The sequence below is a fragment of the Narcine bancroftii genome, chromosome 9 (genome assembly GCF_036971445.1).
Source record: "Narcine bancroftii isolate sNarBan1 chromosome 9, sNarBan1.hap1, whole genome shotgun sequence".
Taxonomy (NCBI): Eukaryota; Metazoa; Chordata; class Chondrichthyes; order Torpediniformes; family Narcinidae; genus Narcine; species Narcine bancroftii.
The window spans coordinates 122,363,449-122,379,298 of NC_091477.1; the positions used below are offsets into that span (position 1 = coordinate 122,363,449).

Sequence of the window (15,850 nt, forward strand, 5' to 3'; positions counted from 1 at the left end):
CCTTTCCTGACCTGGATCTCAAATAAGGGAAAGAACCAGCGGACAGAACTCGGGAACAGAATCAGTGTCCCTAAATATTCAACCCTGCGTTCTGCAAGACCTGAAAAACATGTTGTGCTTGTTCCTTAATTATCAGTAATTTTCTCAGGGGGTTCACACCTATGCGTTTCCGCATTCCTGGAAGTGAATCATGCGTCCAAGTAACCACAATGCATTTCCTGGCCATCGCCAGTGCAATTTTAAGAAATTCTAATTGGTCGTTTGTGGTGCACCATTAGCCAGAATTAGACACACACAAGGTAAAGACTGAACAGGCTTTAATCCACAAAGACTTCCACAGAGCCAGGCTGGCTGTGTCTGCAGCAACTCTGAGTGAAGCCTTGGGAGGCCGGCACAGGCTTGTATCCTGGAGGGTGATTGACACCCGACTGGATGGGGCTTGATCCATTCAGGCCGACGGATTGACAGCCGGCCAGGTGTTGTCCTGTTCCCCTTACACTCCTGCAGGTACAGGGGTTGCCCCCTGCAGTAGGCTGGTGGTGGACCACTACATCGTTGGACATTTTAGATTTTATGTCCGCAATATATCCTAGGAGAAACAATTCTGGACTTTGTGGCAATTGTTTCCCAATAATCTGGTCTAATAAAATACTTAGATTTTCCCAAGAAAATGGAGCATAAATTAGAGCACGACCAGACGGAAGGTGAAATGGTTCCATTTCTTCACCACAACTAAAACATAGATCCGATATATTAGAATTTAATTTATGTAATTTCTGCCGGGGGTGGTTTCTCTTTTTGGGTCAGTGAAGGATGAGACGTGACTTAATAGAGGTCTACAACATTATGAGGGCCATCATTAGGGTGGACGGCCAGCTCCTGTTTCCCAGGGTGACAACAGCAAATTTCGGAGGACATGGGTACAATGTAAGTGGAGGAAAGTTTAGGAGAGACGTCAGGGTGTTTTTTTTACACACAGAGTGGGACCTGGAACGCATGGCCGGGGGTGTTGGTGCAGGCTGCTACAATAGGGACCTTCAAAAGACTCTCAAGACAGGCAGATGGATACAAGAAAAATAGAGGGTTCTGTGTGTGAGGGAGGGAAGGGTTTGATTGTTATGGAGTAGGTTTTCATGGGTCAGCGCGACATGATTTATGTGACCCTTCTGTTGCAGAGTTTTAGCATCTTAAAAGGTTAAATCTTTGTTCTAAAATTATAAGGAATGGAAAGTGTTAGCTTGAGCTGATGATCATGTCAACATTAGGAAGAGCAGGAGGCCACTCGGACCCTCTACCTTACCCTATTCACTATGATGGTAATTGATCCATGCTGGCCTCCCCTCCTCTTATCCACCACTACCCCAGAGGCCCTGATTCCCTGACTAACCCCCCCCCCCCCCCCGCCCCCAGCGACCCAGGTCCCTCAAGCCTCGGGGCAGGGAATTCAGCAGCTGCTGTGAGGAAGGTCTCAGACACCCCCACCCCGAAAGTGTCCCCTTGTGATGCTCCCACTGGTGGCGATGTCTCCAGCACTGAGGCACAGAGTGGGAGTCATGGTGATCTTGCTGCCCCATCTGAAACCCTGAAGCCCATCCCATCCATGCTGACCAAGATGTCTACCTGAGCTAGTCCCATCGGCCTGTGTGTGGCCCACATCCCCTATCCCTCCCCTAACTCCATGTACCTGTCCAAGTGCCTTCCAAAAGGTGTAACTGACCCTGGCTCTCCCACTTCCTCTGGTAACTTGTTTCACACACCCACTACCCTCTGTGTGAAGAAGGGGCCTCTCTGAAATCTTTCCCCTCTCACCTTGAGCCCAAGCCCTCCAGCTTTAGTCCCCCCTACCCCGGGGAAAAGCCTGATGATTCACCTCATGATGTTACAAATTGTAATGAAAGGGCCAGCCTTGTGCTCGGGAAGCCTGTGAGACAGAGGATGCTGGATTAACGGAGATCAACTTTCCCCGCTGAGCAGGGAAGAAGAATAAACTACGGGTGTATTACCTGTCGTGGTTGAAGAACAGGATATTGCACAATGACCCAGAGGTGGAGAAGAAGCAGGGCTGGACCACAGTTGGAGACCTGGAAGGCTGCGTCCATTACAAAGTCGGTACGTAGGGGTGTGGGCAGTGACTCCTGATAGTGATGCCCTCAAGATGCACTCTGGGTGGGGGGGGGGCCTCCCATCTCTCCCATGTGTAATGAGGCAGAAGGAATGGGAGCAGATTGCAGGCTGCTGGAGAAAGAGTGGGTCAGATAAAGGGATGGTCGACCTTTCCCTGAAGTCCCCCTGCCTTGCTCCGCTGAGTTCCTCCAGCAGGTTGTTAGCTGTGTCAGCTTCTAATACCTACGTTGTGTCTCCATGAGAAAAGGGAGAAGGAATCCATTCGTCCATTGACCCTGCTCCACCAATGCATCTCCACATTCCTGCTAGGTCCCCATCACCCTCTCCTGACCTGATCTCTGGCACTCTCTCCCTGGAGTTCCATGTCCCCTCCCCCATCGTGAGGTGTGCATGAGGTACATCCACAGATATTTGTTGTCTCTGAAGGGACTAAAAATACAGAAACACTGGAGGAGCTCGGCAGGTCTCGCAGCGTCCATAGGAGGTAAAAATATAGAACCGATGTTTCGGGCCTGAGTCCTTCCACAAGGAATGTTTTGATGAAGGACTCAGGCCTGAGACATCAGTTATACAGTAAAACCCCTGATATCCGGTTACTACGATTGCTTGAGACTCACTCTTACGGTGCCTAATACACCTGCATGAAGAATAAACAGTTTAAAATACAAAAATACTAGATTGTATTTACACTGTACAATGTCACCTGCATGAATATATAAACCTTACGGTATTTTACTTTATTTTCAGTCACATTTTTGAAAACGTTTAACCGTTGCTGCATCTGCAGGTTCCTCCCCCTCCATGGAGCCGTCCAAAAGACGAATAATAACTTTATAGATAATTAACCCCTCCAAATTTACAGATAAAGCCTCTGACCTGGGCAGCTCTTACTAAGCAGGGATAAGGAGACACTTTTAGAAAGTCACCTCAACGGCGAGCGGCGTCAACCAGCTCTTCATCTTGGGCGACACCATTGCTGTTTCACACAAGCCCGACCAAGGTTCTCCCCTGGCTGGATATTTGCTCCCATCTTCACCAAAGGTTTATGTTACTTTAGGGAACATTTACTATATTAAAATGGCGTACTTTTAAGCTATTATTTTGTTCTTAATTATAATTTTTTTTGTTAAATTTACTTTCTTTACTTTCTTTTGCTGGGTTGCTTGAGGCTGCTGGGGATTGGATTCCAGCATTTCTGTGTTTTACTCCAATTGTCAGCCCTGCAGTCTTTCATGTTTCACTGCAAAGGAACTCCCTGTTGCTTCTCTTTCTCCTATTGGTGGGGGCCTGGGCTAGTGGTGCCTTCTTGGAAAACAATCGTTGACAAATTTGGTACATTTATCACAGGACAACAAAGGAATCTTGAATCTTAACCATGAGGGTTTGCTCAGGTGCCCCAGTTTCCTCGCAGGGCCCCAATACTGCTGGTCGTTGGGTTAGTTAGCCGCTGTAAGTGTGGAGGTGAGGGGTGAAATCTGGGGGCATTTGTAGGGAGTGTGTGAAGGGGGGGTTATAATGGGATGAGTGGTTAGCAGGGATTCAGCAGACTGAAAGCCCTGTTCCATGCTGTCTGAGAAACATGGTTTATGTGGTCATTCCTCAAACATTCCCGGTCCAAAAAATGTTGTCATGTATCTGCTCGGATCTTCCTCTGGGATCAGACACTTCCCTCCAAGATGTGCACAGCTGTATCCTAACTCCCTGCTCCCCGACGTTGACACACGTGCATCTCCATCGGGATGGTGGGGGTGGAGGGGGTACCATTCAGGAATGGGGACTGTCTGATTGCCTTCACTTCCACTGCAAACCTGGGCAGCACATCAGGGAAGTCCTGGGTCCACAACGCTTGGCCCTAGGGAGCTGGGAAGGTGCCCATTCCAAGGCCGGGTGTGGAACTTGCTCTGGAACATCTCTCCCTTGGACTATAAGATGCCCCAGTGGTCTGGGTGGTGGGAGGTTGCCGAGATGGTTGAACCTTCCTGCTCTGTGTTTGTCTTCCCTGTTGAGCACTGCGCCCAAGGCCAGGAAAGTGGGGTGGAAAATTAGGACAGTGCAGTCATGGAAAAAACACAGCACAGAAACAGATCCTTCAGCCCATCAAATCTATCCCAAGCATCAGCCACCCTTTAACACCAACCCTACACGATTCCCATGTTCCCACTAACTCCTCCCAGTTTCTACCTCTCATCCCCATGCAGGGGATGATTTACAGTGGTCAACTCACCCACCGACCCACGCAGCTTTGGGATGTGGGAGGAAACCAGCGGCCACTCAGCGCCTTGAATTTGTTCCACCGTTCAGTGCGATAATGGACACAGAAGGCCATTTGGCCCATCATGTCTACATGGCTCTCAAAGCAATCCCATAATTCCCTTTCCCTTCTGAATTTCCCCCACTACTTTTTTCACTCACAACCCATCCACTACCCCCCGATTCTCCAATCACCTGTCCAAGCCTGCGATTACATGTATCAATTAACTGACTCATGTCGCTTTGGAACGTGGGAGGAAAACAGAAAACCTGGGGATAACCCATCCAGTCTTGGGGATAAGTAGACACCATGATTGAAGTAAAAACATAAGGGAGTAGAAACTCAGCAGGTCAAGCTTTATAAAGATACAGAACCAGCGTTTCAGGCTTGAGCCCTTCATCAAGGTTTGAGCAAAATGTCACCAGGTTTTCATAATGGGCGACTGTCTACATTTTGTCCTACTTGATGAAGGGCTCAGGCCAATTATGTTTATCTTTCCCTTTGCTGTATAAAGGACACTGTTTGACCTGTTGAGTTTCTCCAGCCTTGTGTTTTTACTGAGAGAACATGCAAACCCCACACAGTCGGTGCTAGAGATCTGGATCTCTCCTCATCCTTCTATGTTCCAGGGAATGAAGCTGGTTCAGGTTCTGGTTTATGTTCAAGTAGTGAACGTAAAAATAGAATGTAAAAAAATCTGCTGGAAATCTAAAATAAAAACAGAAAAGGCAGGAAATTCTCAGAAAGACCATCACTCAAATTTTTGCACTTCAACCATGAATGTCGCTGGACAACAAATATTTCAGAAGGTTTGCTTCTTGAAAAGAAATTGGGGATTATGACAGACAATTTCAAGCTGAACACAGAGATAATTTCAGATTTGCTGAATCACGTAGGAAGTTGGAGAAACATTAAATTAACTTTTATTGAATTCAGCAGGTTTAATCACATAATGACGCTGACACGTTGCGTTAGTTCAACTGACCTAAAAATGATTTCCTGCTGATTTTCGTTTGCACTCAGCATCTGATGCCTTTCGGGTCAGTGTCCAACAATAGTCAACCGGCATTGATGGATTCCAGTTGCCCTGAGGCTGCTTTTCCATGGTCGCAATGTCCCGGTGAAACCTTTCACCGTGTTCGTCACTGATGGCACCAAGATCAGCCGGGCAGACGTCCAAGTGTAAACGCAGAAAATGAATTGTTAGTGACATGGTTCATGGTTTTAAGTAGACTTGAAGTTGACTTAAAATGTGACAGGAAATCACAAGAATAGGTTATATCTAAAGAACAGTGTGTGATATGAAAATGATAATGATTTCCTTGATCAACATCCCAAAATCCATTAAATGCACCCAAAGGTGTTCAGGAAGCAAAATGTTCATTGTCCAGTGCGATCAACAGTTCAATAGCAGGGTTTGTGCGATGTGGACTCCCAAAACTCATTGCCCATTGTGAATGGAAATATTCACCAACTTCACTCCTGAAACCTGCGCTCCAGTCCTCCCATTCCCACCCTCCCAAGATTTGCTTGAATTTCCCCATCAGCTACTCTCAATGTCCTGCCGTCGAATGGCAAGATGCCCCTCACACTGTCCATTGACCACAACCCTGAATCACTGAGACCTTGTCTTGTTCTTTGAGGGACTGGCCAATGGAATTATTGGAGGTACTCACAAGGAGTTTCCACTGACTCACAAGCCCTGAGGAAAACCTTTCAGCCCATTGATGCCAGACTTGCTCTTTGAGAGTTCTTTCTGACGAGCCTGATTTCTCTTGAGTTCAACAGTTAGTTTTCAGCGTGAGTGTTCTTCCCAGCGATCTGCACCGCTTCCTTCAACTTCTCCGACTTTGTTGCAGTGAAGTACGAGAGGATTAAGTTTCTGGTAATCGCTTTGAAGAACGCGGTGGAGATTTACGCCTGGGCGCCGAAACCTTATCACAAGTTCATGGCCTTCAAGGTAGAGTCTTTTCATCTTTGTGCTCATCTCCCAAAACTTTCTTCAGTTAGACTTATGAGGTGCCCTCAACAGTCTTTTACAGATCTCCAGCACAGGCCATTACTGGTAGACCTGACAGTGGAAGAGGGGCAACGGTTAAAGGTCATCTATGGGTCTAACACGGGTTTCCATGTCATCGACGTGGATTCGGGGAGTGTCCATGATATTTATATCCCGTCACACGTAAGTATGGCTCTCCGTTTGGCCAAGGCAACATTCTATGTCGGGAAATCCCATTTTGCTTCATCTGATGTGAAGTCGAAGTTGGGTGTGGAGTTGCCATTAACCGGCATGCCACTCTCAAAGTCACTTGTACAATCTCCCCTTTCTCAGGCTCAGGAGACTGACCATCCACTAGCCCACCAACTCCTGCAGATACCTGGACCACCCCCGGTGTCCTGTCAGGTTGCCATCTCTCTCTGCCGGTTTCTCTGCCTCCGCCGCATCTGCTCTTAAGACTGGGATTTCCATTCCAGAACATCTGAAATGTCTTCCTTTTTCATGGGAAGTAAGTGTATCAGGAGTAATTGGTGGTAGGTAACCACTGTAAAAGTCCACAAATCCAACAGAAATCTGGACCACCCGACAAAAATACGGACTTCTCGAACACTCTCAAATGTTTTAAATTTAGCTGGCTTTTGCGTGCGTGCACAGACGCACAGAAGTTGTGGAAATGAAGGAATACATTTTTTTTGTTCTTTGTATTTTATAAAATGTAGGAGAGATTGAAACAAGAGGTCATGAGTTAAGGGGCAAAAGTAACGCGAGGGAGAAACTTCTTCACTCCGAGAGTGGTGGAAGTGTGGAATGAGCTTCCGAGAGAAGTAGTGGCGGCAGGGTCCATTTTTTCATTTAAGGAAAAATTAGATAGGTGTATGGATGGGAGGGGAATGGAGGGTTACGGGGGCAAGGTGCAGGTAGGTGGGACTAGAGGAGAGCACTTGGTTCGGTGTGGACTAGAAGGGACGAATAGCCTGTTTTGTGCTGTAATTGTTACATGATTATAACCTGTTCCATCTCATCTTTCATTTCTTTGAATACTTGATTTTAAAATTTGAAAACCACAATTACATCAACTTCTAATAAAATTCATTTACAGAAAAATATATGTGAATAACATATAACAACTCCCTCTCCCTCCCCATTAATTCCCACCCTCCTTCCCCTACAGCTACCCACTAAGAAAGAAAGAAAGTGTTCTCTAACCCTACCACCAATTAACTGCAACCCCAGCTCCACAGTTACTGGCCCCTCAGCTTAGGGAAATGTGTCCACCCTCTCAGCACACCCCAGCAAAATCACCCCTCAATGTTCCAAAGAAAATAATCATACTCCGTAGACCTCTCCTCGGATCTATCATCCAGAAAATGTGTGTCAGCCCCAGAGATCCCCTCTGCACCCTCACTAGTTTCCTGTCATGTGTAGACCAGAACTCTGTGCTGTGCAGTCAGTTTGTGTTTTGTACAGGTCTTTTGTGACCAAATTCAAGTTTATCATCATGTACTAAGGTGCAGTGATAGGCATTGTTGGCAGTCTAGTTAAGACAAACCACACATCGTACAATGAAATTACAGAGTAAATCTAGGTCGACTTTTTCCACTGAGGTTTAGAGAGATACAAACCGGAGGACATGGGTTAAGGGTGAAAGGGGAAAAGTTTAGGGAGAACATTAAAGGGAATTCTGGATGCAATGCAGAAGTGCAGGGTAACAGAGATGAGTTGGGACGGAGCAAAGGCAGTGTCAGTGTACCGATGTGGGGTTCATTCAGGAGTCTGATAACAGTAGGAAAGAAATTGTCCTTGAATCTGGGGGTTTGTGATCTCACACTCATCAATCTTCATCCTGATTTTGGTGGGGCAGGAGAGTGTGGTGAGGTGGGATTGGGTCTTTTAATATGTAAGCTGCTTTTCCAAGGCAATGGGAGTCGCTGGAGGGAGTGTGATGTACAATGGTCTGTGTCACATTCTCAGCTATATAGTATTACAATACAGAAAACAGGCCATTTATCCCTTCTAAACTGTGCTGAACTATTATTCTGTCTTGTCCCACTGACCTGCACCCAGTCCATATCCCTCCATGTCCCTCCCATCCATGTAGCTGTTCACATTTTCTTAAATGTTAAAATCGAGCCTGCATTCACCACTTCAGCCGGCAGCTCGTTCCACATCCCCACTATTCACTCAGTGAAGACGTTCCCCCTAAACCTCCCTTTTCATCCTTAATCCATGTCCACTGGTTTGTATCTCACCTATTTTCAGTGGAGAAAGCCTACTTGCATTTACTCTGTCGATACCCTGCATAATTTTGTAAACCGTTATAAAACCTCTCCTCATTCTTTTACGTTTCAGGGAATAAAATCTGAACTTGTTTAACCTTTCCCTGTGATTCATTTCCTCAAGTCCTGGTCACATCCTAGTAAATCTCCTCTGTGGTTTTATGCGGTGTTGGGTGGAGCAGTTCCTGTCCCACACAGTGACGCACCTTGACAAGATGTTAGGGAGACGTGGGGACAAATTTCCACGGGCATCTGAGAAAGTTGAGGCATTGGTGCAGTTTCTTGGCCATTGCATCAGGAACCAGGACAGGTGACTGAAAAACCCCAACTCTTGGCTTCTGTGAGACCTCAGCATTCAGCGGAGACTGCAGATGCTGATCCCAGATCTGCAGTCTCCTGTGTATCTTCTCTGCCTCACCCACTGAAGGCAAGTACCCATCTCCTCTTTACCCGCCTTCCCGACCTCTCCTACAACACTGTGGAGCTCACAGAGCCCTCAGCTCCTCCACACTGTATCCCGCTGCTGTTGCGTTGTGGCCCAGCGTGCTGCCCAGCTGACTGGTGTGGCGAAGGGCAGGCCTCCCTGGCATTCACTGGTGCTCTCTGGGAAATGTTCCCCTGCAGATCCAGGGTAACGTCACACCTCACGCTCTCATCATCCTGCCCAAGACCGAGGGGATGGAGATGTTGGTGTGCTATGAGGATGAGGGTGTCTACGTTAACACCTACGGCCGTATCACCAAGGACATCGTACTGCAGTGGGGTGAGATGCCCACATCAGTCGGTAAGGCCGAGACCCCTTTCCTCTGATTGCTCTTTGCTGTGGAGTACAAGGAGCTAATGTGGCCTCCATTTCCTTCCTCTCTGCAGCATACATCCACTCGAGCCAGATCATGGGCTGGGGAGAGAAGGCCATTGAGATTCGCTCGGTGGAGACCGGCCACCTGGACGGGGTCTTCATGCACAAGAGAGCACAGCGCTTGAAGTTTCTGTGTGAACGGAATGACAAGGTAGAGTCAAACAAGATGGAGTCGGCCATTCAGCCCATCGAGTCTGCACCACCATTCAATCATGAGCTGATCAGTTTCCCCACTCAGCCCCAATGCCCGGCCTTCTCCCCATAACCTTTGATGCCCTGGCTCATCAAGAACCTATCAATCTCTGCCTTACATACCCCCAATGACCCAACAACCACCTGTGATATCAAATTCCACAGATTTACCCCCTCTGGCTGAAGAAATTCCTCCACATCTCTATTCTAAATGGATGCCCTTCAATCCTAAAGTTGTGCCCTCTTGTCTTAAACTCTCCCACCGTGGGGAACAACCTTTCTACATCTACTCCGTCCACACTTTTCAACGTTCAAAATGTTTCAATGAGATAGCCCCTCATTCTCCTAAATTCCAATGAGTTTAAGAGCCATAAATGCTCCGTGTATGATAACCCTTTCATTCCCAGAATCATCCTTGTGAACCTCCTCTGAACCCTCTCCAACGTCAGCACATCCTTAAATGGGGAGCCCCAAAATGCTCACAATACCCCAAGTGAGGTCCCACTAGGGCCTGATAAAGCCTCAACATCACATCTCTGCTCTTAGATTCTATTCCCTTTGAAATGAACGCCAGCATTACATTTGCCTTCTTCACCACTGACTCACCCTGCGTTTACCGTCAGGGTATCCTGCACGAGGACTCCCAGATCCCTTTGCATCTGGGCATTTTCAATTTTTTGAACCCTTCCTATCAATAAATCTGTCCAAATGCTGTTTGAATGTTGTAATTGTTCCCACTTCTACAGATTCTTAGAATACGGAATATTACAGCACAGGATAGGCCCTTCAGCCCACAACGTTGTGCTGACCTATGGAAACGTATTGCACAACAACCTGTTCCAGAAAGATCACATTCTCAGTCACCCTGAGATCCCCTCTTAAATCATCCCACTCCCACCAAAACCACTTCTAGAATTGACCATCCTGAGATTGTGATTTTGGGCATTTCACTTTATTTGTGCCCCTCGTGGTTTTGTAAACCTCGATAAATTCACCCCTCCTACATTCCAGGGAATAAAGACCCAGATTTGGTCAGAAATAAACCAACTTTTAGATCCTGGTCCCGGTGAACTCCAGTCCAGGGATGCTGAGAGGCTGGGGATCTGGGTCTGTGGGAGAGGGCAGAGACCCAAGGTTAAACACCATCACTGCCCTGTTAAGCATCAGGGTTCCAGTTCCTCAAACCTGGTGAATTTGTGGCAGATGATGATGAATCTACTCCTCGGCATTGGTCACTGTATACAGTGGGCCCAACACCCAGACATTAATCCCCCCCCAAAAAAAAATAACCATCGGAGTGTGGCACAACCTGCACCTCCCTTCCAGATAAAATTACTGGCAGTGATCTCCACCTCCTGGTTGGACAGTTGGGTTCCATCCCTCAAGATCTCAATGAGCCTAACTTCACTTAGATCCTAAAGCTACCCTATCTCTCTCCCACTCCCACCCTTTCTTGCTCCCCTCTCTTCCACTTCCCTCTCTCTCCTACCCTTTTTCTATCTCCCCGTCTCTTCCCCCCCACATCCCCATCCTCTGCCAACCCCCACCATCTGATGCTCTTACTGTGGTTATAGGTTTTCTTTGCATCCGTGCGGTCTGGTGGCAGTAGCCAAGTCTTCTTCATGACACTGAACAGGAATTCGATGATGAACTGGTAGTGCGTTCCCGGAGCGCTGGTGGTCAAGCCCACTCTGAGACGACGGTCGTCGACATCCTGGACAGAAATCCAACTGCCTCGTGATGTCAAGGGGATAATCGGACCACTGCAATATTACAAAGCCCGTGCCGTTTATCTGCAGGGTCTGACGGGGAGTTCTTTCTTTTATTTTGGTCCCGGTTAACTTTCTGTGTGTGGTGAAGGTGGTCTCCGAGGGAAGCTCCTGGCAACAGCCACAGAGGTGAGGGCCAGGATCTGCCGAGTCCTGGGCTTGTTCCCCAGATGCTTTCCTGAAGACCAGAAAGGTGGTGGTTCCGACTGGGGCAGCTTCTGTGGGGTGGGAGGAGGGGGAAGGTCGGAAACGCAGTGGCAAATAAATCCACGCGAGTTCCTCTTAAATTTGGCTTGCTGTCGGTACAGTGCTTGAGACAGGGGCCCTGTGGTGTGGCGGATGGCTCTGTCGGTGGGTAACACAGAGCACTGTGGAAGGTTAGCCAGAAATGGGAGGAAACATTTCTTAAACAGGTGAATGACTACTGAGTTTAAAATTTGCAACGACAGCACAGTCCTTCGGTTGGTTCATCGTCAAGGACCAGTCTGTCCTGGGCAGCTTGTGTCATTGGAGACAGGGCACATTCGGGGAGTTGGGGCTTGCTCAGGTGCCTGGATGAGTTCCCCATGGATGTGAATTCCCTCCAAGAGATCGTGCTTGTGTCCTCGGTGGGAGGGGCGCGGGAGGGGGGTTGTTGGTGCTGGCATTAATCCTTGCTGAGGGCATTGGCTAGAAAGGGTGTTCCAGGCACTGAGCACTCCCTAATGGCATGACGCATTGGCACAGACACCTCTCTCCCCGGGGACAGATACTCTTGGCCTTGGCCTGCATCAGGGTGCCTTTGGCGAAGCACTTGGTGCGTCAGCAGGACAGGGAGTGGACAACTGAGTAGGAGCTGGCAATTGTGTGATCACCCCCTGACCTCTGGCCCAATACTGATGCTACTTTTATGTTAAAAAATGTAAATGCCCCAAAAAATTGCTTTCTGTGCCATGGGGCTTTTGGGTGGGCAGGGGTGGTGGATGGAGGGAGGGGGTTGTGTCCATGGGGTCATTGCGTGTGTGATTTGGGAGTTTGATCCCATCTTCTTTCAAAGCACCATGTGTATGTGTCCAAGTGGCTCTGAGACTGATCCAAGCGATGTGAAGACGATTCTTTCTTTCACTTGCTGCAGGGCATGGCTAATTATTGAGTAGGGTATTGTTGTCAATCAATCGTGTTACAGGTCCAGTCCTTAACCTACCTCCTATCGTTTTGTGTGTAGCTGTTTTTAACAGCAGATATTAAGATTGAAGCCTTTTCTAAAAAAAAACTAATTAAATGTGTCATGTTTTACTTGAACTTTTTGTTAAGTCCATCTTCAAAAACCATGTCCCTTTGCCATCCTGTTCTAGAGTTGTAGATGTTCCTTCTGGCCCTCTCACCCGCTGGTCTGAGAATGTTCACCTACAATCAGAGGGGATGGCTCACTGGACGGCGATGAGCTGCTTTCTGTTCTGGGCAGGGTGTGGGGTTGAGGGCTGGGTATTCTAGTGTTTAATCCCAGTCTTACAGTGGGGGGGGTATCAGGAGTCACATTCTCTCAGAGGGGGAAGTGAGGGTGTGGAGAATCCTTGGGATCTTTCAAAACCTGGGAGTGAAAGCCTTTCTTAGGGGGGGGCGGTGGAGGTGGGGTGGGGGGGGAACACATCGAGGTGCTTGCAAAGCCAAAGTGGGCCGTGGCCTTTGTGATGGACGAGAGCTGAACTGCCTCTTCTTGTTCCTGTGCAATACAACCCCTCATTTTGTGGGGCACCTGGAATGAGCTGAGTCCCTGTGAAGGAAGTAATGCCCTTACCCCTCCCTGAACGAGGTTCCTTCCTGTTCCTGAGCCTTGAGCAGGGTGTGAGCAACTGTCCTTAGTGCTAAACACCCCTCACACCCTGTCCTGTCCCGTCCTGTCCCCTCACACCTTGTCCTGTCCCCTCACACCCTGTCCTGTCCCGTCCTGTCCTCTCACACCCTGTCCCGTCCTGTCCCATCCTGACCTGTCCCCTCACACCCTGTCCCATCCCATCCTGTCCCAGTCCTTTGTTGCCACCACTCCACTCTGATCCCTTCAGGTTTGCAGAATCGAGGAGGTCACCACAATAACCAGCATCAATTTGCAGTATTACATTTGGCCATCATCACTCTGCTACCTGTGGGATCCTGCTGTGCTCACCGTGCCTGCCATGTTCCCTACATTTCAGCCAGGACCACATTTCAGACTCCTTCATTATCCCTCTCACTATCCCAGTCCACACTGTAGTGAGACGTCCAGTTGCCCCCAGAAATCCAATGGCCATGGTCACCTGTGTGTCATCAACTGCAAATAGCCTCCCAGTGTGGTGGGGCCCTCCTGAGCCCAGGCAGTCAGTCACCCAGGGAGTCTGGCAGCAGAGAGTTGAACACCAACCAGGCCCATGTCAACATGATGTGATTTTACCCACACATTTCTGTTGAAAATGCATGAGTCAGGTTAGAAGCTGTAGGGAAGGGAGATCGAGTAACCTCTCTGCCAATTAGTCACTTCACTGTGAGTCCGAGGTCACGTAAACCCAGATGGTGAAGGACATCAGTTAACCAGGCTTCTCCCTACAACCACCTTCACCCTGACCTACATCAGCTTTATTTAGCAAGTTAACCAAATTTAAATTCCAAGGCTACCTAAAGTGGGATTTGTGTTCATGCTGCGAGCTAAATATGTGCCCCACAACTACCCCTTGGTGACCCGTACCCAGCTCATGTCTCTCTGCCACACTCGGCCTATATTGGAGGTGATCAATGATCCTTACTCTCTTTGTTTCCACTTCCACCCTTTGCACCCAGGAACAAGGGAACTAATGGTCTGTGAGCCGATTATTTACTGTTGAATTGTTTACTACTGATAAAGACTGGTTTAAAAAATGCTCTGAATTGCAACTAATTTTGCACATTTTATTCCCTTTTAATGTGTGTCTTTTTTCCAATAATAAAATTCCAATGGGTTTCAATTGTCTGGCTGCAACGTCTATTTTGATGAGCGTTCCCGTCCGCACCGTGGGTTATCAGAAATGGCCAGACATGGGTGTTCGCATCTTAGCAGTTCCAGGTAACGTCCCCTCTCTCTGCTGAGATACTCACCATTCTTCCCTCTTCCCCGCTCCCTTTCCATGGCCTCCACCCATTCTCACCCCCCCTTCAGGTTTCATTTCTTTTCATCCTCGTTTCTCCCACAGGATTCTTCCCCCCCCACAAGTCGTATAAAACAGAAGAAGGCCTTCTAGTCTGCCCTGCTACTCAGTGCAACCATGGCTGGTATTGACCTCAGCTCCTTATTCTCCACACCCCTGCACCCCTTTAGCCATAAGGGCCACATTGAACTCCCTTCTGAATACAGTAAAAAAAAACCCAGTTGGTAGACAGCACTAATGGGGATTGTTCTGGTTGCTTGAAATTGCTTGTTGCGTGTGTTGGTGAACACCCACTAGGGGGCGCCAATTTTAAAATTAGGGATTTATTTTCCAAGATTTTTTGCTGGTTGCTTGGATTCCGGATAACGAGGGTTTTACTGTATATCTAATGAACCAGCCTCAATAACGTTCTGCAGCAGGGAGTTCCACAACGTCCCAACTCTCTGAGTGAAGAGGTTTCTCCTCATCTCCGTCCTGAGTGGCTTCCCCCTTCTCCTTAGGCGGTGACCCCTTGTTCCACAACATTGGAAACATTATTCCTCCATCTACCCTGTCTGCAGTCCTTCACCAGTCCTCTACGTCTCTGATACTGTCACTGACTCCACCTGTCAACCACTCCCCAACCCTCCCCATGAATCATCTTCCTCCACATAACCCGTTTGTTCCTCTTGCCATTTTCTCTCTTCCTTTGTCAGGCATCTGCCAGTTAATCGCTTCTGACCGTCACCCTTCCCTGGTTCACCACTGCCCCCTGCCCAACCCCTCCTGCCCTGTCCTCACTTGCTATCTCCCCTCCACACTCTCAGTCCTGATGGAGGGTTCTAGCTCAAAACATCAGTTCTTCGTCCCCACAGACGCTGCTCGACCTCCTGAGTTCCTCCATCAGCATCTGCAGCCTCCCATGTGTCTCCAGATTCAGTGATGCTTGCAGCGATTGGCCAGTTGTCAATGCCAGGAAGATCACGGTCTTTTCCCTCTGACCCCAGGGTTGTTTGAATGATTGACAGCTGCAGCACTGAACCAAGGTGGGCTCAATCCTACCACCAAGGTGGCTTTGAAGGTTTGATTTGTTCATCGTTGACCTGCTGGAGATCTCTTCTTTGCCATGATAATGATGAACAGAGTCAGCTGGAGGTTATGGCACTGGACCAGGCCATTTGGCCCATTTCCCCTACACTGGTCTTTGTACCCACCCCTTTCCATCTCCCTCTCTCCTCAATGTCTTTATCCACTCCCCTTGACCTCC

General features: G+C 48.3%; 1 protein-coding gene across 12 annotated transcripts in view; it reads left to right on the forward strand.

Annotated features, from left to right (window-relative positions):
- Positions 1–14,424, forward strand: part of LOC138742753 (TRAF2 and NCK-interacting protein kinase-like) — a 111,134-nt gene extending 96,710 nt beyond the window's left edge. For 11 of the 12 annotated variants that reach the window (XM_069897588.1, XM_069897591.1, XM_069897594.1 and 8 more), the window contains 6 exons: positions 1,975–2,109; positions 6,235–6,335; positions 6,408–6,557; positions 9,275–9,434; positions 9,521–9,660; positions 11,276–14,424. In XM_069897588.1, coding sequence (XP_069753689.1) covers positions 1,975–2,109; positions 6,235–6,335; positions 6,408–6,557; positions 9,275–9,434; positions 9,521–9,660; positions 11,276–11,359 — 770 coding nt within the window. In that variant the 3' untranslated portion in view covers positions 11,360–14,424. The other variant, XM_069897597.1, reaches the window with a different exon arrangement.
- Positions 14,425–15,850: the final 1,426 nt, after the last annotated feature.